The sequence below is a fragment of the Lathamus discolor genome, chromosome 2 (genome assembly GCF_037157495.1).
Source record: "Lathamus discolor isolate bLatDis1 chromosome 2, bLatDis1.hap1, whole genome shotgun sequence".
In the NCBI taxonomy this organism is placed as follows: Eukaryota; Metazoa; Chordata; class Aves; order Psittaciformes; family Psittacidae; genus Lathamus; species Lathamus discolor.
Genome location: NC_088885.1, coordinates 50,114,048 through 50,139,175, shown reverse-complemented (window position 1 = coordinate 50,139,175; position 25,128 = coordinate 50,114,048). Strand labels below are relative to the sequence as shown.

General features: G+C 38.2%; 1 protein-coding gene across 10 annotated transcripts in view; it reads right to left on the bottom strand.

Moving 5' to 3' along the window:
* PTPRN2 (protein tyrosine phosphatase receptor type N2) overlaps positions 1–25,128 on the bottom strand; it is a 667,916-nt gene that overhangs the window by 527,365 nt on the left and 115,423 nt on the right. The window contains exons 1-2 of one of the 10 annotated variants that reach the window (XM_065666796.1): positions 24,753–24,771; positions 3,818–4,010 (exon numbers count right to left, since the gene is read on the bottom strand). The exons of 8 other annotated variants lie outside the window; for them this stretch is intronic. In XM_065666796.1, the coding sequence (XP_065522868.1) occupies positions 3,818–3,899 (82 nt within the window). In that variant the 5' untranslated portion in view covers positions 3,900–4,010; positions 24,753–24,771. Of the gene's footprint in view, positions 1–3,817; positions 4,011–24,752; positions 24,772–25,128 lie in introns of those variants that run through there. One more of the 10 variants, XM_065666795.1, reaches the window with a different exon arrangement.

The window sequence follows — 25,128 nt, the reverse complement described above, 5'->3', positions numbered from 1 at the left end:
TTTTCCATAGCAATGTAGAAGGCCTCAATATAAGATGCTGTTTAAAACACCAGTTTACGTTCAGAGGAAAGTTTTGTTTCTACCCATCTCTAATCAGACCTCTAAGCAAAACACACCTAACTTTATGCAAGTCCATTATTAGCACAAGTAGTCATCTTCCAAAATAATAAAGAACCCTTTTGGAAGCATGAATTCTATGTCCTTAAGCAGTAGGGTGTTTGGATAAAATTTTCACCTGTATAGGCAGTTGCAAATTACAATCCTCTGCATCTACATGGGCATCCGAGCAAGGCTGGGGGGCTGAGTGGAGACAGTTTAATTGGCTGGCTGTGCTCCACAGGAGTGGTGAAGACTAGCTTGGAGAGGTGCCGAATTAACACATCTCTCAGATTTCCCAGTCCTCACTCATTCTCTGCTTTATAAAACCAGCACACCCCACACCCCCCCCACACACACACCCCCAAGTCATCCAGACACCCTAGATGATGCTGGCCATCTTCATACATGTGAGGTAGCATAGAATACCCAGATCTGTCTTCCAAGATGCGTACAGATGCACAGTGAAATACACACTGCATTTCCTTCACAAGTAAATTCACTGTTCACAGTCTCATGCATTCCTGGATTTCCAGTGAAAAAAGAAACAAATCCATAATATCAATTCCACTCCAACTGTTCAAGACTCATGTTACCTTCACTAGCCAAATCTAACACTTTACCTGTTCTTAATGCAAGGCTACTTAAAATGTGTGGCTGAAGTTTTCAAGGAATCTAATCTCACTAGATTGACTGCTTCCACTTAAGTTTCATGGTGAATGGTGTGTGGTATTTCTTGGGGTAAGATGTTGGGCAAATACTTCTTTCCTCAAACATATGAGATATATTTGCACAAAGCACTAATAAGAATAACTTTCTCCTCAATCTACTGAACAAGGCATACGATTTTCAGTAAGCAGCCATCTAGTGTAGCAAAATCCTGTGACAACCGACAAAAAAGGGCAATTTAAGGACGGAGCATTGCCTTGCTTCTTCAGATCTAAGACTTACTTTAAGCTTTTCTGTGTGTGCGATCAAATCAGCATCAACCCAATTATGCCTAAGGTCTATCTTCTTGTTAGATAGCAGGGTCAGTCACAAATGAGCAGCCCCTTGCAATTTTCCATCGAATCAGCTCTGTAATTTGAGAGCTAATGCAGACATCTCATGAAAACAAATCATCAAGACAGCGTCAGTTTTCCCCCTCCTTTCCAAAACGAAGCGTTCAGAGGGATTTGGTTTTCTCCTTTAAAGGCCAATTCTCATCTCTGTGAAAGCCAGTGCAATCTATGGCAAACAAAAGTCAGTAGTCATATTTTTAGACCTTCAGGAATATTTCAAAACTTTATGCACCTTTCTACCAAAAGCATTCTTGCTTTGCTTGGTAAAAAACATTATTAATTTTAAGTGCAAAGAATACCTGCAAAGTGAAAGTATTTTGCAAGAAATGAGACATATGCAAGAAACTGCAGAATGCAAACCTATAGTCATAAACTTACTTGCCAAGAGCTCAGCACCCTTATAATAAACACATTCAGAGGGGAGGAAAAAAAAAAGAAAAAACCCAACAAATTCATGCTAAGTGCTTTTCATAATTCATAAATACCAAAAATCATCAGAAAAAGCTGGTTATTTCCAACAGACAGAGAAAGAGGCTGTGCATAATGAACCACAGACAAAAACCAAACTTGAGCTGTTTCATTCACCCAACCTCTGCTTTCTTTCTGACAAACTAAGCCACTGAATCTGTACATCTAAACTGCCAGCAAAAACAGTAGGATGATAAGGAAGATTCCTAAATTATTCAAAGTGGTTTCTGGGCTTCAAAAGACTCCTTTGCTTTGTTCCTTTATATATCTATAGCGATTTAAGTTTGCCTCCAGCTCTGACACAGGCAGCATTGTGCCTCTGATGTTGAAAGAGATGAGCGATTCTGTCAGTTTGGGCAGATGCTTCTCTAGCTGAGCCCATGAAGAAAAAGATGGCCACTTTTGCATGTCTTGGGATGCAGGGACTGTAACTCTAAAGAAGTCTTTCCCTCCCCCCTGCATTTCAATTTCCAATTTCTTCCATGCTATAGCACTTCTGCATATGCCAGACAGACCTTATAAGTCTCTCAGAAGATCAGATAGAATTCTTTAGGTTGGAAAAGACCTTCAAGATCAAGTCCAACCACTGCCAAGTCCATCACTAAACCAGGTTCCTACCAAGTGCAACATCTACATCTTTTAAATACCTCCAGGTATTTAAAATCCAAGTATCCATGACTCCATGAGTAGGGCGGCTCATTCTAATGCTTGACAACCCTTTTAACAAAGAAATTTTTCCAAGATTTAGTCTAAACCTCCCCTGGAACAACTTGAAGCTATTTCTTCTTGTCCTATTCCTTTTTACTCAGGAGAAGAAACTGACCCCCACCTTACTACAACCTCCTTTCAGGTAGCTGTCGAGTGACAAGGACCACCATGAGCCTCCTTTTCTCCAGGTTAAACAACTCCTTGAATAATGCCCCGCCTTCCCAGACTCTTTGCTCTTCAGGTCTGCCTCCCAAGGGACTCTCTGTCAACCACTCTCCTAAACAGGCCAATGTCTGCCCTGCAGAAGTCCAAGGTGGCAGTTCTGCTGACCCTTTTCCTTGCTTCTCTAAGAACTGAAAACTAATCAGTGCTGTGAACATAAGCTTTTACTGCTTAACAGCATACAGACAGTGCTCCTAAAGAGGGCCTGAGGCTTCTAAAGAGTCAAAAAAAAAAAAGATACCAATGTCAGCATCCTGCCCTAATTCACAGGTCTACTAGTAGAGCCCACAAGTGTTATGCTCCTTTTTTGTGCTTCTCTTTGCCAGCAGCCCCATTCTGAACAGCAGACAAAGGGCTGTCAAAGACAGTGAGCTTAGGGAGGTGTAGAGATTTCTAGCACATTGCCTCTTGGATACAGATATCTTTTTATTCTCATAGCTACAGATAAAAGACTGGAGGAAATACCCTTCTAAGTTCTGCCAGCTGCTGGCAAAAAGCTCCTGAGCATACAGCCTTTCATACAGACTCCCACTGAAGTCAATGGGATCACTCATACGAATGCACAGTTGCTAAATCAGGTGCTCCGAGGAACCGAAAAGCCATCTGCTAATTAACTTTATAAAATAATCTATTTTCATCAGATATGTGAATATTCTCTATATGCTTCTCTGTGCTCCTCAGATTTAGATCTCAAAATGCAGAAAAAGACTGGGACCCAAAAACCAATGGCAGAGATGAAGACTGGAGCCTCATAATAAGAAAGGAAAATATTAAAGCAAGTGCTCATAAAAACTTTTTTCTCTGGCTAACTACTCGCAATGCAGTGCCACCAATGCAGTCTAGTTTAATAAGGAGTTGGCAATTCAACCCTAAATTCATTATGTACACAGCATTGCTGCCACTGGGCCAGTGAAAGTGGAACAGCAGTGCTGCGGAGAATGCAGATTCCATTACCCTTGAAAAGGAAAGGTCCTGGAAAATGGGCTGCGACTCAAGGCCAGATCAAAAGCACAGTCAAGCAAAGGATATGGTGCATTGCACAGCAACACACACTCACCTCAGCTACAATCTATTCCTGAACAATTCCCGTACCTGCAAACAAATGGAAAGGGGCAACAGAAAAAATGAAAACACCATCACCCCCCCAAAAAAATAATTTTTGCCCTTTAAATCTGTTTTTCCTTTAAACCTGTTTTTCAACAGTGGTACAGCTCCCTCTCTGCTTCCACTAGCAGTATGTCAGTAAGACTTACAAGACTTACAAGAAATGAAGGTTGATTTCCAGATAAAAGGGATTTTCTGATGTCTGGCCTTCTGGATATTTCTTGTGTAGTCATTTGGCATCCAGAAATCCTGGCTGGTTATTTCAGGTCCAGAAATCTCAAGAACCAATTTTTTACTTTAGCAAGGATACTGCCATGCTCCACACACTCTCTGGATCCCTGTATGCTCTTCCTGTGATATATTCAGAAGCAAAGTATTCATGTGTAAGCTTTATAAGCAGGCTTAACCTTTCCAACACATCCATCACAGTAATGTTCACATATGATATTTTATATATGCATAAATCAGATATGATATTGTCTATAGAAACATACATTATGCATTGCACATATACAGAAGAGCATAACTACAGATACTATGTACCTTTACCATAATGCACGCTAACACTCAAGGTTTTAGAAATATTAGTTCAGCATCAGCAGCTACTATCTATATGTAAAAATTACAAGCTTTTAAACCAGCTTCTTTGTAGGCCTGTCAAGCTGGACACTGCAGACGCTCACCATCCAAAACAGATACTGAGCTATATAGGTGACAGACATCAGATTTTTATGTGGTATATTTTAAAACATAGATTTGAGGTGCTTTTGAAGATTTTAAAGATTTTGAGGACTTTAAAGCCCATCATTCTAAGAGATACACTGACCAAATATTTATCATTAGATTTCTAATAACTTTAGGCTCACAAGAATAGCAAATTCGTTAGCAACATTTTGCAATACACATTTTCTGAGCCTGTGGTGTAACACATAGGTTAGCAATGTTCATTTGGGGTGAGATTTCTGTCTGCACCCAAGAATTACTCTGTAGCAGCCAAAAGAGGACAAATCACCCAAGTGAAGATGTAGCTGTGTCACAATTTCCATCATGACTTTATTCATGGGAAAGAAGGACAGGGAGGAAAAAAAACCAGCAGGAGTTGATACAGCCTTTATGGCCAGGGGCTGTGCCTGTGCCTGCATTAAAAGTCATGTCTCTATTTCAAGCACCCTGGATTAAAACAGATACCATCTGACTTGCCATTTGTTTATTCACACTGGGTTTCAATCTACAAGGTGCAATGGGAACAGGGTACTGGAGGGTTATTTAACATAGAAGCTGACAAGTCTGCCAGCAAATTTTTCAGTAACTAAGCCAGTAAGAAGAATGATTAAAATTACCTCAATCATAGTTCTGTTTCTTGGGTATTTCCTTTCTATGTCAGATACCTGACTTTTCTTGCACGCTAAATCTCCTAATCAGATAGTGTTGATAAACTCCTACATTTGTGCAAAGGCCCTTTAAACCCAACAACATCATACAGATTCCCTCTTGCAATTGCTGAATCAAGGCTTTCACTGATGTGCTGACTAATTCCAAATTGGTGATCAGCAAACCTTAACTATTAACTGACAATAAGGAATATTGCTACATACCACAGGAAATGCCCAGGTCCTGCCACAAAATCCATTAACTGTGCACCTCTTGTGGCAATAGCTGTACCTCAGGAAAATACATAATTTGACCACATCACTCTAATACTGCAAACCACCAAGCAATACTAACCAAGACAACCTGTGTATTTTATTACACAAATGTATAAGTTCCCAACGCACAAATATTCAGAATGAGAAATAATCCATTTTGACCAAATGTCAAATGCGCAGGACCCAGGTCTTCTGATATAGTGTTTGAAGTGGGGAGAAATATTCTCATGAAAATTCAAAGTTCTCACCTAACTGAATATGGAGTAAATTATTCTTGTCTTGCATGTTTTGTGTCTTTTAAGAACATGTATCTAGAGATTCATTCTCAACAAGAAATATTCATATATGGGATCAAGAATCTACTCAGGTTATAGGACAAGGAAATCCAACGTAACAGCAATCACATGCAATATAGAAACACATTTCCAGTTCTCTAGCAGTACCTTATAGAAAATTTGCAAAGATATGAAATTTACAGCCTGTAACAATAAATGAAAGGTAACATTAATAGAGTAAAAAATCCCAACCCTGCCATTGTCAGAGTCACGATACAACTGTAATTCCAGCAGGTTATGATGAAGATATAATACAAAGCAAAGCACTAATATTATTTGCTTTTCCTCAGATCCTTTTTTTCTTCCCAGTGGCCTCTGCCACTACAGTTGCAATATCGGTTATTTTCCAATCTTGTGAAAGGGGAAAAGGGGAAGGGGAAATAAAACATCTCTTATTTGCTCATATTTGGATTTTCAATATTTTTTCCCTTGATAGCTTTTCCTTTGAGCAGTAGCAGTGTCAATTCCCCAAGGGCAGAATTCACGTCTCAGAAATATGTACACAGCATACAAATCTTCCTTAATGCTCTTTCTAATAGTTAGTTAAACTCTGAGAAATGTTATCTATGGAAATAAATACATGCATTTCATAAGCCCAAAACCAGGTAACTGATGCCATCTGCATTGAGCCATAACAACCAGTTATTAGCTTTATAGAAAATGCTCATAGTTTATACACATAACTAAGTTTGAATAACCCCTGCCAAGATGAATACATCTATCAACACAGAGACTTCTCTGTGCAGTCCCCAGAAACCATCTTCCAAGTCTGCATGGCAGCGGGCACAAGCTGCAACTTTGTGAAGTGTTTCAGAAATTATTGGGCAGACCTGACTACAAACTTCCAGCTTTCTACAGAGCTGAAGAAAGCCCTCTTTGTACAACTATAGATCAGCCTGCCTCAAGCTTGAATTTATTCCTGGTGTCACGGAAGGTCAGCTCTGCTTCCATAACCTGTGAAGCTCTGGATCATTTTGCCCATTAGTATAAAAGGTTGAGCTGAATTTGTGATGTGGGGTGTAAGAATGGAGCAGTCACCACAGTGGTCACAAAACACCCAGTAATGGAAAGAACTTCTAAGTGCTCCTGATTATAGACTAATCTCCTGATATACAAACAGTAGCCTGTTGGGGTCATAACATTAAACGCAGAAGACTTTTTCTTGGTACATGCCAATATTACACCATCCAGAATGAAGCTGATTTTCTAGGCAGACTGCTATTAAACCAAGTCTGAAGGTTTGCAGTAGTAAAAACACCCTGCTGAAAAATTCCATCTGCATATATTGTTCTCAACTTCAAAAGTAACCTGCAACTTTTCCAGGAAGATAGCTTCTACCAGCTAAAATGCAAACATTAAGCAAAACAACAGCATTTATGCTGATAAAATTCCATCTTACCTCTGAATAATATCTTAGAATTAAATGTTTTGTTCTATAAAACTGTTTCAACAACCATCCCAAAGCCTGTATCTAAGAAGCATCGAACCCTACTTCTGCTAGATCTTGTCCAATTTGTTTGAAGTCACAGCCTGCAGATAAACAGCATGAGCCTTTTATCAACCAAAAATTATTCTGGCATTTTAAGAGAGGTTTTACATAAGTTGAAACACTTTATTGAACTTATTTAATGGGTATAATTCATCACTAACAATGAGTGTTAGAATTCCTATATTCTTGTCCTTTACAAGTCATTAGCTAAAGACAGCAAAACAAGCATATGTCAATGCCTTTACCCCTGCTCACCTATGGAAGCAGTCTTTATGAACTACGTATCTAAAAGCATTTTCTTATCCTAGAGTGGAATTCATTTTCAAGGTGCTCATTTAGAGCCAGACCTGACAAATATAATGAAGCAGTTCTTACATAACGCGGTCTCAGAGGGGTCTCTGAATACCACCCCACCGGAGAAAAAGTTCACAGCATGAACTAGAGTTACATATCTGAAACACAATGCACAGTGCCACTAACAGAAACAAACGTTCAAAATAGCCATTAATTCCATAATCCTAAGCCTGCATATTTGAAAATAGCATATATACTCAGAGAATGAACACTTTTTGAATGCCTTCCTGGTTCTTTGGCCTTTATATATAACCTTGACTGACAAAACACTTTCCAGTTTTATTAACGTGTGATACGCAAACCAGACACAGACATACACGATAGGTGTGGAGCACTGTAACTCATCTTGTTAAAACACAAAGTTGAGCATAAGGTACTATAAATACTAAGAGGATTTTTTTTGTTGTTTTTCTTAAACTGGCCACTTTCAGCCAAAAACATAGCCAGTGATTGCCACTGCTATGCCGCAAGCTGAGATGTTGCAGAAACTGATTATAGTTATCAATACAGAGTGATCAGAACAGCATTGTCCCAGCTGTGCTTTCCAGTTCAAAGAGGCACTTGAAGTTTTAATAGAAATATGGCTGAAGCATACGACAACACATGCTGAAATACTATGAAATATTATAATTTTTATTGAAGATCAAAACTTCTAAATGGAAAGAAAGATTACAGTTATTTTATATTGTTTTTATGAAAACAGACATACTGAGGGCGTTCTTGGAGCCTGCCACGCATCCCAAAACAACAGGATCAGGTGATGAACAAGCCCCATGTACCTTTCACAACATGCTGGACTGAGCACCACACTAAAAAAAAACAAACACATGACCTAAACTGATGTGCTAAAGTAGGCATACATTATGTATTTTCTGGAGATATTATCTCCCTTCACCTCAGTTTTATATACAGTGTTATCACAGGAAAAAACTGGCCAAATCACATGGCTTAAATGAAATCAGGGTTGGAATGGTTTATTGATTTATTAATGGTATGTAATTGACTGGCAATCAGCAAGCTATACATTCAGGATTGATATCAACAAAGGAACAGACAAACCACAATACCAGACATTTACAAAATTATAGCAACTGCTTACAATTTTCTAAGCACCCTTCTACCACTAGTACCCAGAATTTCTAAATCCCCATGGCTATTTTCACACTTTTGCCTGCACATGCACAACCTACTCACAGACAGCGTAGGAGGATCTCCCGCTTCTAGGGTGCGAGTTCCCATTTACAAGCATCTCCTTTGGGAGATGTGGGGCTCCAGCTCTGTGTGTACCACCTGTCCTGCTTTCCTCTGAATCAATAAGCTGAATTATTTGCAGGCAGTGAACAAGATCTCCAAGAACCAAGTCAGGATACCCACAGCCTCCGACATGGAGGATGCACCATCCCAGATGTAGGCTTTCGTGTTGACGGAGCAGCCTCCAGCACTGGCAAACTGCATTCTGATGCTGCTTTGTTACCACCTCTCTTTTCCTGCTGTATCAAGTTATTGTGCCGCTTTTCAACCCCTTTACAAACTACCTTTCTTAATTTTTTTGAAGCTCCCAAAAGCCTCTGCAGAACTCCCTGGTTACCATTTAAACCAGATGATAGTCCTGTTAAGCACAAACTAAAAAGAACAGTTTGCTTTAGCATTAGGTTTTGGGTAAACATCCTCTGAGACAATTTTGGGTGTTTCATTCACACACACTGTTTACTCTTACATTCCTCTCTGTGCTTATCCAGGCCATGTTACTAAGAGGAGGAGCCATGCTGACTCCCCCAGAAGTGTTACAAATAGGTGATTATACATAATCAAACAATTTTTGTTGGACATAAGACAGGAGATGTGATAGATGAGCCAAACTTTAATTGAGTTTAACCAGATTGCAGCAATGATTATGGCTAGACATATAACCATTAGCCCTCAAAAACAAATTAGTAAGAATTAATATCACAATGAGAAAGCTTTTATGGCTGGGCACTAGGTTCATAACACCACCGTTAAGTTATAACACAGTCTGAATTAACCACGAGTTCAACACGCAGTGAAATTTTATTCAACAACAAAAAATGAGAAAGAATGCTTGTAGTAACACTGTCATCAGCAGAACTGGCACAACACAGATGTAGAAGACAACACAAAAGGAAAAATTATATTTTCAGGATCCAGGAATTACCAGAACTTCAAAAAATTGAGACTGTGCACATGCGTAATAAAAATAAACCAGTCATTTCGTTACAGATGACTTTATAAGATTATGCCCTTCAGGCCTGCAGTGTTAGTATACGTTATAAATACATGCAACCTTTGGAGAAAATATTGCTTATTCTTCAGGATAAAGAATATTGAATCTGGTGTTTTGCCTGAAAACATCTCAGGTAAATATCAATAGCAAGATAAGAAAGATGAAAATGATGATGCGCATCAGCGCGAAAGGATAAACGAACTCTTGAAGCTTCAATGATAGCTCAGAAAGCAATCAATGGTGCAAAGGGCCTCAACATAATTATAAAGCTAAGTCATGAGGTGGCTGCATGGGTCAGTGTCAACCACAGCACATCTCTCACTGGAAAGGCCATCATTGCCAGCAGCAGCCCCAGTACAGGCACCAGACAGTCTAATACAACCTGAGATGGCTGAATCCTCCCCTTCTAGAGCTCCCTTCTGATGTGACAGGGTAGCTGGTCCAGCACACGCTGTGGAATACACTGTCAGGCAAATCCCTGTCATCATTGTGTAATCCTGTATCACCCTCAGCAGCACTTTGAGGTCCATTTGAAGCCCCTTACAGGGGAACTGTCACGCAAGCAGCTAATCTAGCAGTTCAGTTCCCTGTGCACTGTCATATGTAAACACATTTGAAACAAAAACAAAACAAAACAAAAACACCAAAAAAACAAACCAAAACAAAGCCAAACAAATGCAATAATTCTACACTTTGGGGAGAGATTAGGTATATGGTAGATGATTATTCTTAACTCCAAGAGTTGTTCTTGTGGAAACCCACTCTCACGTAATATACCTGTAAGCCCCAGGGACTGAAAAAGAATCTGTTTGTACATGGTCAGTGTCAACAGTTTCAGCCCTATCCTCCCCAATCTCCAATTTCCCAATAGGTGAAATATTACTTTTCCCCACTGAATAAGCTCAATCTTGTTTAAAGATGTAAACAGTATAGTAGTGATTGACAATGAAACAAGAGTAAACTAATAATTACATATTAAGCATGGGGTGTGGATATGGTGTACAGTATAAGACAGATTGATGAAAATAAACATGGAATAGGTACTGTTCACTGAGCACGAAGAGATACCCTCCAATGCTTACGTTCAAACAGCCGTTTAAATGTGGACTTGCATAAGTGCAGGTCTAGTCACATGAATAAGGGCTTTTGGAGGTCTGGTCCACTGATTCTCAACCTCTTTCAGGTATGAAGCCAAAGGGCAGAAAACTGCAATTTTCTCTCCCACTCATGCCCAAAATTAGTCACTTCTGAATGGTAGATAATAAATATCACTTGTGACATCATCCTAAAGGGTAAGGAGCAATTTATATTTATATGAATAGACATGGAGGATAAATATGACCTATGGGAATATGTTAAATGTCTTCATGTGAAAACCAGAAATCCAATGTTAAACAGAATAACTGTCTCTCTGAAAGGCATTTTCTTGCATCCAAACTGGTATCAACATAAGCATTTGCTAACTTCTGTGTTGGATAACCTGATTTGCATACCTGACCGTCTTTCGAAAGGGCAAATGCCTTTACTTCACCAATATGCAAATAACTGGAATAAATAAAAAAGGTATTTATAAAATTTAAGATTATAGAGCTACTAAACTCATTTGGAAACCAGAAATATATAAAAAAAAAAATCAATTTCTAAAACTTTCTGTGGCTTTGAAACAAAAATAACATTGTTGTTACCTATATAATTTAAATAGACTTTGTAGCTTTATTTATGTGTCCTCAGTTCAGCAGTAGCAGCCATTTTTCTCCTTCTTAGTAGCTGGTGCAATGCTGTGATTTTAACTTTCATCCTGGGAGCAACTCTGATAACACTGATGTTTTTAGTTGTTGCTAAGTAATGTTTAGTCTGACCAAGGACTTTCTCAGTCTCATGCTCTGCCAGGTAGAAGGGGAAGCCTAAAGGAAGCAAAGACAGGACACCTGACCCAAACCAGCCAAAGGGGTATTCCATAACCACAGCACATCATGCCCAGTATATAAACTGGGGGGGGGGGGGAAGGGCCAAATCACTGCTTGGGTCAGGCTGGGTATTGGTCGGCTGGTGGTGAGCGGTTGTAGTCTCTTCCCTGTTATTGCCCTTATCATTATTGTTATTGGTGGCAGCAGCAGTGGTCTGTGTTATACCTTAGTTACTGGGCTGTTCTTATCTCAGCCTGTGGGAGTTACATTCTTTCAACGCAGCAAGCGGCTGCGTGGTTTTGGGTTGCTGGCTGGGCTTAAACCACGACATTATGTTGGCAGGGAAATTGATGCGGATCATGGTGTATGCCTAATAAGTACACATCTCCGAGGAAAAAAGCAGGTCACCAGTGCATAGAGTGGATCTGGAAACTGTTTAACTATGTTTCTTCTCAATATTCATTACAGCAAAGTACCCAAGGCATCTATTTGACTTTCCATTGTTTATTGCTATTTGCTCTCTTGAAAATTTTAGATCTTGACAACTGGAACAGCCCTCAAACCAAACTCACTCACAAGAGAGCAGTGTTCACATTCGATGTGACTGTGAAATCTGAGTAAGATGCTAACAATACTCAGTACCAAAATGCTTCTGGGTTTTGGTCTTGACACTCACAGTCACAGCAGCCCAGCATACAAAATACACTTTGATAGAGAATGGCTTTTTAGTTTGATAAAGAAAACTTTCTGTTCACTCCAAACTATATCAGCAGGAAGAAGGCACAGAGGAAGGATGACCAACTTTCTTGACACTGTGTATGGGTATGAAATAGAATAGTTATGGAAATTCTAAATTTTGGAGTTGAAACAGTAGAATATTCAGTTGCATTTATTCTTTTACAGTTTGTTGTTGCTGTTGTAAATGAATTTGACCTTACCTATCAGAATTAAGCTCTGGTAATTAGGAGACCTTTCTGACAATCAAAGTAATTCTCCAAAATTTAAACTGCTCTTAATGAAAGACATGGTAGCCAGGAGAAAAGTGTCAGTGTTATAAAAATCAATGGACATGAATCCAAACATTACTGAAATTCTTCTTTTCCTGTATATTTGTCATCTCACTCAGGATGGGTTTACTACATCGTTGGTGAATGAATTGCTTCACTGTCTAACAGGCAATGTTGGGCAACTTAGTTTACAGTGATTAAATCATCTCAAACTAGAAAATTAAGTACATAGGATTTTGTAATTGCTTTTTTTTTTTTTTTTTGCCCCTCAATGAGTGGTAAGGGTGAGAAAAAGGAATGGCAAGACAAGCAGAAGAAAAAAATAGAAGAGTAAGAAATGGTATGCATGTAAGACTAATACACACTACAGAGAGACTTCCAAGGAGAAGCAGCATTTCTCATTACATCAACCTAACTACCTTGAGAGAAAAGAAGACAAGAATCATTAAAAAACTGGAAGAAGTTTCTTCAGTGATCTGAAAACATTTCTAAGAAAATTAAAGTGGTAAAAGCTATGAGTACAAGTTTTATGTTTTGCCCTTGACTTTTCATTCCTGCCCTTGACTTCTTGCCCCCAGCTTCTGACTTTTCTTTATTGATAGTAAACTGGTGCGGTACTACTGATATTCTCCCATAGAACCCTGTATTTTCTGCAATCCCAGAATACAAATGCTCACCAGAATTAATCCTCCTGCTCCTGTCTGACTATTCTTTAAATTGCTATTTGCAAAGTGTATTCAGGTTGGGGGCTTCTTAGTTGTTACTGGTTTGATGAAACATGTAAGATAACATCTGCATTTCTTCAGCTGCTCAGAGTAGACAACACAGTGAAGACAACCCTATGCAGTCTTGTCTGCTGAGTATTTCCACAGAGGGAACGTGGGCAGGACTGAGCAGGATATTCTCCCAAAACTTTAAACCTGTATTAAGACTGAGGATGAAAATCAGAAGCAATAACTCACTCCACTATAGACACTTAATAAATGCTCAGGATAAATCCAAGCTTTCTGAAACCAAACACAGCTGTACAGCTACGGACTTCCACTGTCAAGAATTCACCAAGAACTTAGCATACACCTAAATAGTGTTGCTGAGTATTTATCAGATTGCCATCCCTTTCCTTTCATCCTCCTCTATCCCAAATAAAGTCCTACATTCCACATAATTTTATTCGTTTCACATAATGCCATAAAAAAAAAAAAAAGCCCTTTGAGGACACGAGTGTAAAATCTAATGTGTCTACTTTCTTTCTTGCACAAATTTAATTTGCCATTTCACTACTTGAATTCAAGTGGGGATATAGCTTCCAGCAGATTTGGAGACATCAGCAGTGAAACAACACAGTTTTTGAATCATAAATAGAATTTCCTGACTGTTGGCATTAAAAGGACTTTGGCATAAAAATGCCATATTTTATATTTAAAAAGCAGTAATTAATTCCATACAAAGCCAAGAGCTCCCTAGTGATACAGTTATCTTTCTCTGTTTTACTCAAAATCCTTATGGTAAGAAAATAAGCTGGTTTCATTCAGTAACTGCAAACATTTTCATATAACTACATAGTGTTAGTCAAACTGATAACAACTGACTCAAGTACGGCCAGTAATTTATGACATCTGCTATTCACTGTAAAGAAGAAAAACCAAACCAAAGCCACCGATTACACTTGCTGACAATGCTTCATTTCAAAACGTGTCTAAACTTTACAGGTAAAAGTTGCTAGAACCACCATTTTCCAAGGAGAGGGACAAACAAAAACAAATCAAACCAAACCCAAAGATTAACTACTGCTGTGAATGTACATAAAATGCCTTTCATTGTTTAGGTACTCCTGTACGGAGCAGAAAGATTGGCATGGCAGCATAGCTATCCTTGAGATCTGTATGCATGTAAGATACTATAAGCAAAATATCAACTTTACAAAGCAGCTGCAGCAAAATACTAGTGAATTCATTGCCAATATGAAGTAAAACCTAACTTGCATTAAAAAGGCCTATAGCTTTTCGGTGTAAGCTTCATGTAGGTTCATTAGGAAAAGATTTATAATGCTTTCCTAATACCTTGTCAGTTCAATTAATTCTCCGGTTGAAAAATGGAGAACACCAGACTTAACTTTTTAAATTTTTAAGATACTAAGTAATGTGACAAGTCACAAATTTGAGCTGAATTATGAGACGCTCCTTCATCCCACCACGAGACCACCCTTCTGACTACATACTTTATAAAATTATCTATTTTTATATCTAATACATATATTATTTATAAAAGTATTCCTATAAATCCGATCAAAATAAGAACATACAATGCTAAAAATGCTCCTGAAAGAATCTATGCTAGTTTTCTTCTATTTCTTTGGCTGAGGTTTAAAACTAGATACCAAAATTACTGAAAATCTGAAAGATTGTCTTAAATTATAATTTAGAATGTCATTATTAAAAATTTGCAACATAAGCTAACATGAAGACCAGGCTTTCTCCATATAATTACTCTTTGGTGTTTGCTCCTTATTTATAACAATTTTCTGTGTAAAAAGAATAGACACATACATTGGAAAAAAACCATAAACTTACTTCCAAAAAACAAAGGGTACCCACTGGGCAAGACTCAAAAGATGTGGCTGGTGGGTTTTTTTCTGGCTTTCCGAAGTTTTGTTACTATGCCCAGAACAGAATTTTAATTTTTTCTTTGCAAGATGCAAGTTCTAGGAAATGGATCTACTTCAGCTAGCTGAGATACTCCAGACTGGTGTTGCCATAAGTTTGACAAGCTTCCTTTGAGTCTGCTCCAAACGCAAAAAGCACAAGCAAAATGAGAAAACACAAAGGAGAAAGCAGGGAAGACCAAATTGCAGTAATTTAGTTCAGTTTCAAAGTTGATCACTGTAGTTCTTAATCCAAGCTCCATGATTCCTTTTCCTTTCCCAGTTATTAAATTCATACACGATTTTCTAAGTAGAGCTTTCCTACAGAGCGAACCTTATAGCTAAATCCAGTTTAGTCTTAGCTTAGTCAAAGTATCCATAATGCACGTACACACTCAGCTCATATCCACTCCAATTGTCCAATACACAAAGGCTTCCGTGAACTTTCCTGAGGCTACTGGCACCAGCTTCCAGTAACTCAGTTAACTACTGGAAAACTTGTTTCATCTTCTTCACTACAGGTCAATAGTTTTCCCTGCCAATTCAGTTAACTTACACCTTAAAATGGTCTAGATACAGTCTGGCTACTGTGTTTCTCTGGGCTGAATTTTAGCTTGACACCAATTATTATGATCTTTTGCAGAAAATTATGTTAACACATCTGTTCAATAGGAGGACACTCAAGGGCTGGAGACACAAGGAGCACATGGCAACAGCAGACCTTCATTCCCTGTCTAAGAACAGGACAGTGTAATCTGCTCAGGATAACCCATGGTGATTTGATAAAGTGGACCTGTAGAAGATGAACATCCTGTATAGGCTGGAAGTTTTGGAGCATGACCACAAAAGTCCAACGTCTGCAGTGGACTAAAAACTTCTGCGTGAGCAAAGTGACCTACAAGTATTTGTATGAAGAGCCTGTCCCTGCCTCTCAGTGACAGAATTATGGATGAGCACAACCAGGTTATCTAAAATTTGATATTATTATATTTTTATCTGGAACTTAACTACCTCAGATTTCTACAGCTCAGTAGATCCTTGTTTTAATAGATAGTTCTTTGGATGGTGCTCTGCTGTGTAAATTTTCTCACAGTTCACTGATACACGCCCACATCACTCCCAACTAGTGTTCTCACTGAGCTTTCACAGGAGCCCAGCATCAAACCATTTCATCACCTGGTAGGATATTAAACTGATCTGCAGTGTAAAATTTCTGTTCAGCTGCTGCTGTTGAGATTCACTACACCTTGTACACGGCAACCTAATCCATTTACCTACCATGTGAGCACTAGCTTGCATCCCCCCAGCAAGAATAAACTTGAACTTCTAAAAACCTTCTAATTCAATATAGAACACACTGGGGCACTCAGTTAATAAAGTCCACATTAATATTGCAATTCTACTTAAAAAACAAATGTGGGTTTGTTTGGGTTTTTTTTCCTAGGATGGGTGTCAGTACAGCCATCATCTTCAGCTACATATTCTGTTTGGAAATAGAAATATTTGGGGGCTTGGTTTGTTTCTGTTAAAAGTTGAGGCATCAACACTACCAGAAACAACCAAAATGCTATGACAAAAATGTTTGAAGCCTTTGAAACAGATCAAAAGTACAGTGATTTGTTTGATGTAATTTGCTTTAAAAGTGAATACTGAAATATTTAACACGCTTAGTTCCCACATAAAGAAAAATACCATTCCCTTCTGTCTCCCAACCCTGAAATCTCTGATATCTTCTCCAGCTTTTTTCCTGTAAAAAGGTTCATTCTAGATCTAAATATGGTAATCAACAGGAAGAAACAAAATTACAGTAGTGGTGCAATATTCCATTTTACAGTAAGCTGAATTCACTTAACCTCATAATCAAAATGTACAGTATGTCTCACTATTTACTCTCATGTTTGTAGAAAATTAATATTCTGGCAAGGTGCACTCAGTGTGTGACTGAATTCACAAATAATATTATCAACAATAAAATAAATAAATCATGTTTCATACTAAGACACCATAGCTTTTTTCAGATGAAGATTATCCTTGAAAACAGGCATAAAACATAATCAAATAGACCAAGAAAAGAATGAAAGAAAATCTCAGAAGGGTTTAAGTATTTGAGATAAAAGACACATAAAACAACTTTGGATGTAGAGGAAAAAAGAAAAAAAAACCCAACAAAAACAAAAACCAAAACCATATTTGAATAAGAATAGACAGAAATACTAAAATATTTCTGTGCTTCAGAGTTCATATTTCTTCCTTTCAGTGGTCCCCAGTGAAAGCAGTAAGAATTTATACAAATATGCACTAAAAGAGCAACATCAAAATAGGCAATAAATGTAATACGAGAAACCCAAAGATTACAACTACGCTCACTATAACTGATAAGGCATCTCATACCTCTCTATTATATCTAGACATAAAGGAGTATAAACATTTTATACTGGCGTTTTAGAAACTTTCTTCAACGTTATAGCAAGAGTTACAGTGGAGAACATGGAATCAATGTTTCTTACCAATAGTTTCATAGCAGGTAAGCACTTTCACAAGCCACCAAAGAGATTGTATCATTCACTATAAGTAGAACTGTATACTGGTGTACTACAGCCTTTAAAAAACATCTCACAGCATAAGTCTGCCTTCAGCATTTGTATCAGCCACGGAATATGCAGTTACTGTGAGTTTCCAAAACTGTCCAAAACTTTGGTTTATAAAATTCTTCTCAGATGAGCTTACAAAAAATTTATTCAGGGAAAAAATATAATACTCCATTTGACAAACTACTGCATTCCTAGTCAAGAAACTCAGAATTCCTAAGGTGAGCTACAAAGTCAGAATGAGGTTTACTTTGTAATCACTTCTACTTTGTGCTTTACTTTCCCATCGCTCACCAGTTCTCCATTGCAAACATTGCGTAATTCTACTTACAGCACCTAATATAACAAAAGGTCAGTACTGTCACATTCTAATGGCTGTAGCTGCCCTCCTCACATAAAACCCAAGTTCATTATTTATACAAGACAAACTTTTCTAGGGACAGCACTACTCTGCACACCCATGAAAAGTGATGTTTATTACAGGGGTCAAAAAAGACCTCCAGCTCTCCTAGTGCTGGGACTAGCAGCACTGTCACACCCACATTGGTGAGAGAAGATGATTGGACCAGTTCAGTGCAATCAGCACTTCAGTGGAAGTCCCAAGTTTGATAATATTATCCATGAAGTCGGTTCAGAGCTTGACAAAGGTACAGAAGAGTATTACCTTCCTCCATACCTTCCTGAAATAATTTTGCTGGCACTATTCTCAATTCTCTGAGTGGCAATTGCTGGACAGCTTGGTAGGAAGCTAAGCACCTGCAACCTGGACAGTGCCCAGTGTTCAGGCTGGTGCCATGCCTGTGCTGCTCACTTCATGGGAAGCTTTCCCATATGCTAGGGCATAGCAGCATTCCAGTACCAAATGTCTCACTTTGTCCAATTAAAGCTTTAGAAATTCACAAGATAAATATCTGGGGATTACTTGGGTCATCACATCTTTCAGGGTACTTCATTTCACATGTTTTGGATCTTGTTTCAAATATTTTAGACACATGTATCAGCAGCAGAGGGAAAAAAATTACAAAAATCAAAGTTGAAACTGAATCAGCCTCAACAGCGCTGAAAAAGAAATACAAATTAATCCCATAATCAATAGGCACTTAAGCAGACATATTTTCTACAAGTCTGTGCCAGAAAGTTATGAAGAACAGGAGGACTCCACAGGACTAAAAACTGAAAACAATGATGAAAGCCAGGCTGCACTGAGACTAGGTCATCAGCAATACTTTTCAACTTGGCACAAGGAAAATTAATGGAAGTTTCTTAATTGGCTAAACCACATCTGTTTAACATTTTGACAGAATTAACAAAGAGAAGTCTGTTGCTGCCACTGAGGCATGTTAATAGAGATCTGATAGCTTGCATGAATATCAGCCAGTCATTTTTTACAAATGTCTCTGTGAGAAGCAACATTTTCAGAAGTCTAAAACTCTAAGACCTTGAATGACACAGCTCTTTTCTGAGTGAATTATAAGCAAGTGGCTCCACTGATTTCTGTAGGATGCTTCTTGTGAACAAGGATGACAGAACGGTACCCCACAGATATACACACAATACCCTTGCAAATGATAAACAGGGAAAAAAAAGGGGGGGGGGAGTTCTTTCTGAACCCCCATATACCCTGCATATTTACCCAGTGCAATGCAACACCATGTCAGAGCCAGCCAAACTAGCACATTTATATAGCACCATGCAGGGATATTAGCTGAGGTCTCAGAGAGAATATAACCTCGTTAGAGCAACATTGTGCATGGGCTAATTAGGCCTGCCTCTCAAGCAAGGCTAATTATTCCCAGTACAGCACCATACTGATATCACTTTGCTACTTCTGGGTTCTGGAGCTAGATTATTCAGCAGTAGCTCAGGGATCTCTTGCCTCATGCTGTATTCAAAATTGTAAACAAAATCATGAGAAATGGATGTATTATTCTGAGATAGCGGCATGATGCACTGCAATGTCTTGCTTCATCTATCAGGGACATCAATATGAAGGATTACATGTCTAAGCACTAAGATCTTCATTTAAATGTGAAAATCCACCACCAGGCCAACAATTGTACTACAGAGAAAGTTGACCTGAGGGGAACAAACATGCCAGGACTGGAGTCCAGGGTGCCTGCAACCATCTCACCAGGAACATGCCACACTCAGTATGACCTAAGAAACGAGAAAAGGTTAGTAAAGGCTAGAGAGAAGGTCCAGACTTGTGTTGCTTTCATTAAAGGCCAGTTTTGAGCAAAAGCTAGTGCAAAACAAAAGGTTCCTTATCCTGTTGGCAAGGCAGGTCTCAAAACTGTTAAAGTGTAAATCAGGGTTTCTGTACCATGAAGGAGTATTGAGCACAGCTAACCGAGAAACCTCAGGATATCTTACCACAGTTTTCAAAGCTTAGGAGATTTTGTCATTGTTTTTTCAGATTCAAAAGCTGATAGCAAATCTGTGTCAAGAGGTGGCCTTACAGAGCCCAAACTATAAATGACAAGCGAGCTGGGACCATAGCCAGCTGCCCCAGAAACACACTATGTCTCAAGTCTGGGTACAGTTGCACACGAGCCTTGTGCATGAGGTAGATTCAGCCAGCAATAGAGTGACCTGCATATGACAGGGAAGAAGGAACTCTTTGACATTCACTACAAAAGGAAATCTACTGCTTTTATGTAAAATATACCCAGAGGAGCCAACAAAATTTTGTATGTGAGGCAGCCAGGAAGCTTTCTATTTATTCAGTGGAGAAGTTTTCTTTTTCTTTCAGCTATCTTCTTATGATAAAAAAACCTTTGAAATAAAATAGCAAGGTGAGGTCTCTCACTTCACCACAGAACTGAATGAATCTTGTTTCGACACATCCCTAACAAGCAAACACACAAGAACGAAGACTTAATAGACTGACTCCACTAGGATTTGGGCCTTGCTTTGCTGACACATGCTTCTGTGACAAAACTGAATCGCCACAAGCTTTCCATTAAGGACAGTGGTTTTGTCCCATTCTTGTTGTAATGCCAGGTAACAATAAATCTAGTTTTCAAAAGAAACTGTTAGGAAACATGAAATTACAGAAATATGAGTAACATTTTAAGCCAGTATCATACTGTATTGACTCCCTTTTCTAACTGTCATATCTTACCAGTATAAAGATTTGAAAGTACAAATAATAGCTTCCAATGAAAATGGAAGGAAACAAAAAAAGAAGAAGAAACAGCTGCAATGACAGCTTGTTCCCTAGAATTCCAATAGAATTAAACAATCAGTTTTGATAAGGGAAGCACAGGGACAAGGTAGAAAGACATCATTAATTTAAAGTCAATTTACCTTTGCGGTTACTAGTTTGTAAATGAACACCTATGACAGCAAAAGCAAAGAGTTCTTTTTAGGTTTTACTTAAAACTTGACTCGTACAAAAGATGCCTTGTCCAAAATTTGAAATCCTAGGCAACATGATAACATGTATAATAAGTATGAAAATATCTGGATTAATTTGCTCCCAACTCCTTCCTACTGCTCAACCTGTTCATTGTAAATTTGGGGTTTTTTTCTGGTTTTAACTATGAGTGGAAGAACATTCAGAGCACTGCCCACATGTCTCACTGCACAGTTTAGACCCACTACCACCAGTGCCCAAAATACAGCATTTTGACTCCAGCAGAAGAGTGGAAAATGCCATAAAGTCCACTAGGTATTAAACTATTGCAAATTTACACACAAAGGCATAAAAGTTGTACAGAGCATAACGTGTTAGGAAATACTAACTTAGGAAACAGAGCAGAAATCTTACTCAAAACTAATTTAGGGAACAGAAAGAGCAGAAATCTTACTCAAAACTAATTAACACATAAAGAACATTTTAAAATCCCTTTTTATATAAAAGATAAACACCGATAGCCACTGAACTTTTCATCTTTAACATGCATATCCATTTTCCACTCCATTTTCAGGAATGCTGATATCTCCTCAGTACAAGCTGACAAAATGAAAGGTTTTAGTAACACGAAGCTTATCCCATCCAACCTCTGCACTTGTATACTGTTCAACATGCTATGGCCTGATTGTTTCTGATCAAAAGATATCTTGCTAAAGCTGGTAATGTGCCAAGTACTCAGCGATGCAGTGACAAATAGCCTTCTCTATTCCTGACAGAATACTCCCTCTGCTGTACAATACACACTGTTACATAAAGCTCAATGCACATATATACGCATTTAAACTATGAACAACTCATGGGTACAGATTGATTTTATATATCCGAGAAACAATTCACTCTTCCAGAATGACCTTGCTGAAAATAGAAATATCATTTGTATCCACCAAATAGAAAGTTACTTGTGACTTAGCTCAAACAGGATGAATATACTAAGGTATAAATTTATATAGTGCCTAGGCTTCGAAGACTGTAATGTTTTTAAATTGTTTAGTTTTGAAGTGAATGTTAGAAAATAAAGTGTCAAATGCCCAGTTAAGACATAGATATTTGTATTTTGAAATATCTAAATTTAAGGAATACAGAAGGAAGGAATGAATTCAGCCATATATTTCTTATGTTTGTATTTTACTGGTTCTGTTATATACCCTCAATTTGCCTTGATTTAAAATTGCTCCATCTCGGTAGTTTCATCATATCTCCATAGTAAATAGTGAGCTGGTTAACAAGACTGGAAAGCTTAACACTTCTTTTGGGATGGGTTAAAAAAAAAAATCTTCCAAGATAAATTTTCCATTTAGAAATGATGTAATGCAAATTACATAGAAAGACTTGGAAAACCAAAGGCATTCAGGAGACCAGGCCTGGAACAAAGTGAAACAGTTGTGCCAAGTACATCAGAATGAAGAAATGTCCATGCCACATAAAACCAGACTAACCTGCAGCACACGAACTAGAGTGACATCCACGTGCCATGCGCATGCCATACATGTCGCAGTCTCTGTGCCAAAGAACATGTGATGGCCTCTCCAAGTTTAATCACAAATCTGTTTTAATATTTAGTGTGCACAACCTCTCCTCCAGATAGCTGAGCACCTCTCCTAGGAGAGCACCAAAGTACATGCATAGTCACAGAATAAAACATAATCCATAGACAGAGGTATAATTTTCAGCTCTTAAAAAAGTTAAAATTAGTTTTAAGTATGGAGATTACAGGGTTTTTTTGCATTCAAATAGTTCATTAGTCTGCTTCAATTTATATTAGTAGTGCCTCACACAAACACTTTCTGCTCCAGGCTCTTCTACTCAAAAACTTCAACTCACAGAAGTGTGTTTAAAAGAAAAAAGCTAGTAATTGAGGAACAAAATCAACTTCACCTCAGGTTTTCATTACTTATGTTTTGGGTTTATGTCACAAAGGTGTTGAGAAATTTAAGTTCTGAGGTTTAATTTAAGGCCTATTTTCATTATGCATTAAATTTCATTAAAAAAAAAAAAAATCTTATCTAGCTGTCATGAAGATAATTTACAGAGATCATTTGAGAGCAGAAAAAAAATGAAAAGGCTGTAACAACAATAATACTGGCTTATCTGGGAGTACAAAGCCAGAGAATTTCTTTCTAGAAATTCCATTAAAATTATTCTTTTTAAGGTAAAAGCCAAAGATCAGTTACTTCTAAGCATATTAAGTAGTAACCCATGGCGTGGAGGGGTTTGGTGTGTATTTTTTTGTTTGGTTGTTTTGGGGGGGGTTTGTGTTTGGTCTGTTGTGGTTTTTTTTTTTTTTATTTTAAAATTAATGCTTAATATAACCTTTTTATTTTAGAAATATGTCAAGGATGTATGATTATATTCATTAGAAATTCCCTTTGCATTTTTTTCACAGGAAGCACAATAAACATCATCATTTGCTCACTAACAAATAAGAATTACAGCCTGCTGCAGTATATGCTAAATAACATATACAAGGGTAAAAAAATATAAATCCATATGGTTCATGTCACACCTTTGAGTACATGAGTCATATGGATATACATCAACAATAACAACAAATCCATTGAAAACAAGGATTCACTGCAGCCCCAGCTGTAATCATATATAGCCATGTTTAAGCAAAACTCGGCAAAATCAGTCCTTTGCAGTATGTTAGTGCTGCCACAGGATGGCAGAAAGAACACCTGACAATTTCACTAGCTTTGCAAATTCCCAAGATGCTGGTGAAAGCCTATAACCAGCTGAATCCTCTGCTGCCCGTGTTCTGGTGCATTTGCAGAACAAGTGCCAATTACATGTAGGGTCTCACAGGCAGAAGCTTACACAACACAGAAAAGCCTTAAATAGTGTAAAATTTGTGAGTAATTTTAGTGCTACTTATTTCCATGTTGTAATTTCATAAGAGCCATGAAAAACAGCTGCAGTGCATACCTTGTTGGAAAAGAAATATCAGCTAGATTTTTTAAAACTTATAATCAGTCAGTTTGCAAAAGGTGGGACATCCACTCGTGCGGGTCTTACAGCAAAATTACATCGTGATGTGCCTGCATGCATGCAATCCTACCGGTGGAAAGCTGTCAAACAAATCGTTAGGCCTGCTGTTCGAGGAACATGTCTGCACGCAACACAAAGCGGGATGCTATGGAGAACGAACGAGCAGCACGCTCACATCTAAGAGCCCTTCTTGCCTTCAGGTATAAAGTAATCTTAGGAGTTACCTTATTTTTGCTTTTCTTTACTAGTTGTTTACTACTACTAACAGGTATTCAAGAGATACAGAGTAACTTGGGAGACAGTCACTTGATACGTAATTGAACTAAGGCAAAATATGCTCTGTAAGAAGAGCTTGATTACGTGGGACATTTGTCACCTTGGATCCCATAGCCTTGAGTCTGTATGTTATTCCTGCAGTCACAGGATTGACTCAGAAAGAGCAGAAATGGCTGCTCACCAGTTTCCCCAGCTCTTTACTTACAGCACACTTCCGCTTAATCACAGCATTGCAATGGGGAGACTCCAGGAGGCTGCAGCTTGTATCTCCATCCCTCTTCTGTTCCTGCCACAGCAACCTGATGTTCCACAGGGTGGAAATCTGGGAAGGAAGTCTGTGGGAAATTTCTGAACTTCTAAAGTTCAGAAAGAGGAAACAATGTTGTTCCTTCAAGCAAAGATTACTGGATCATATTTAAATCTTCTGGGTGTAGCAAACCAAGGAGGAAAAGTCTTCATCACAGATCCTATGGGAGATTTTAGACACATTCTTTCACCTAGGAAAGTAATATTACAAGATTTCATCTCAGTGCTTTTGATCCTCACTGAAATTATAGTCGCCATTCTTATTAGGCCAGGTA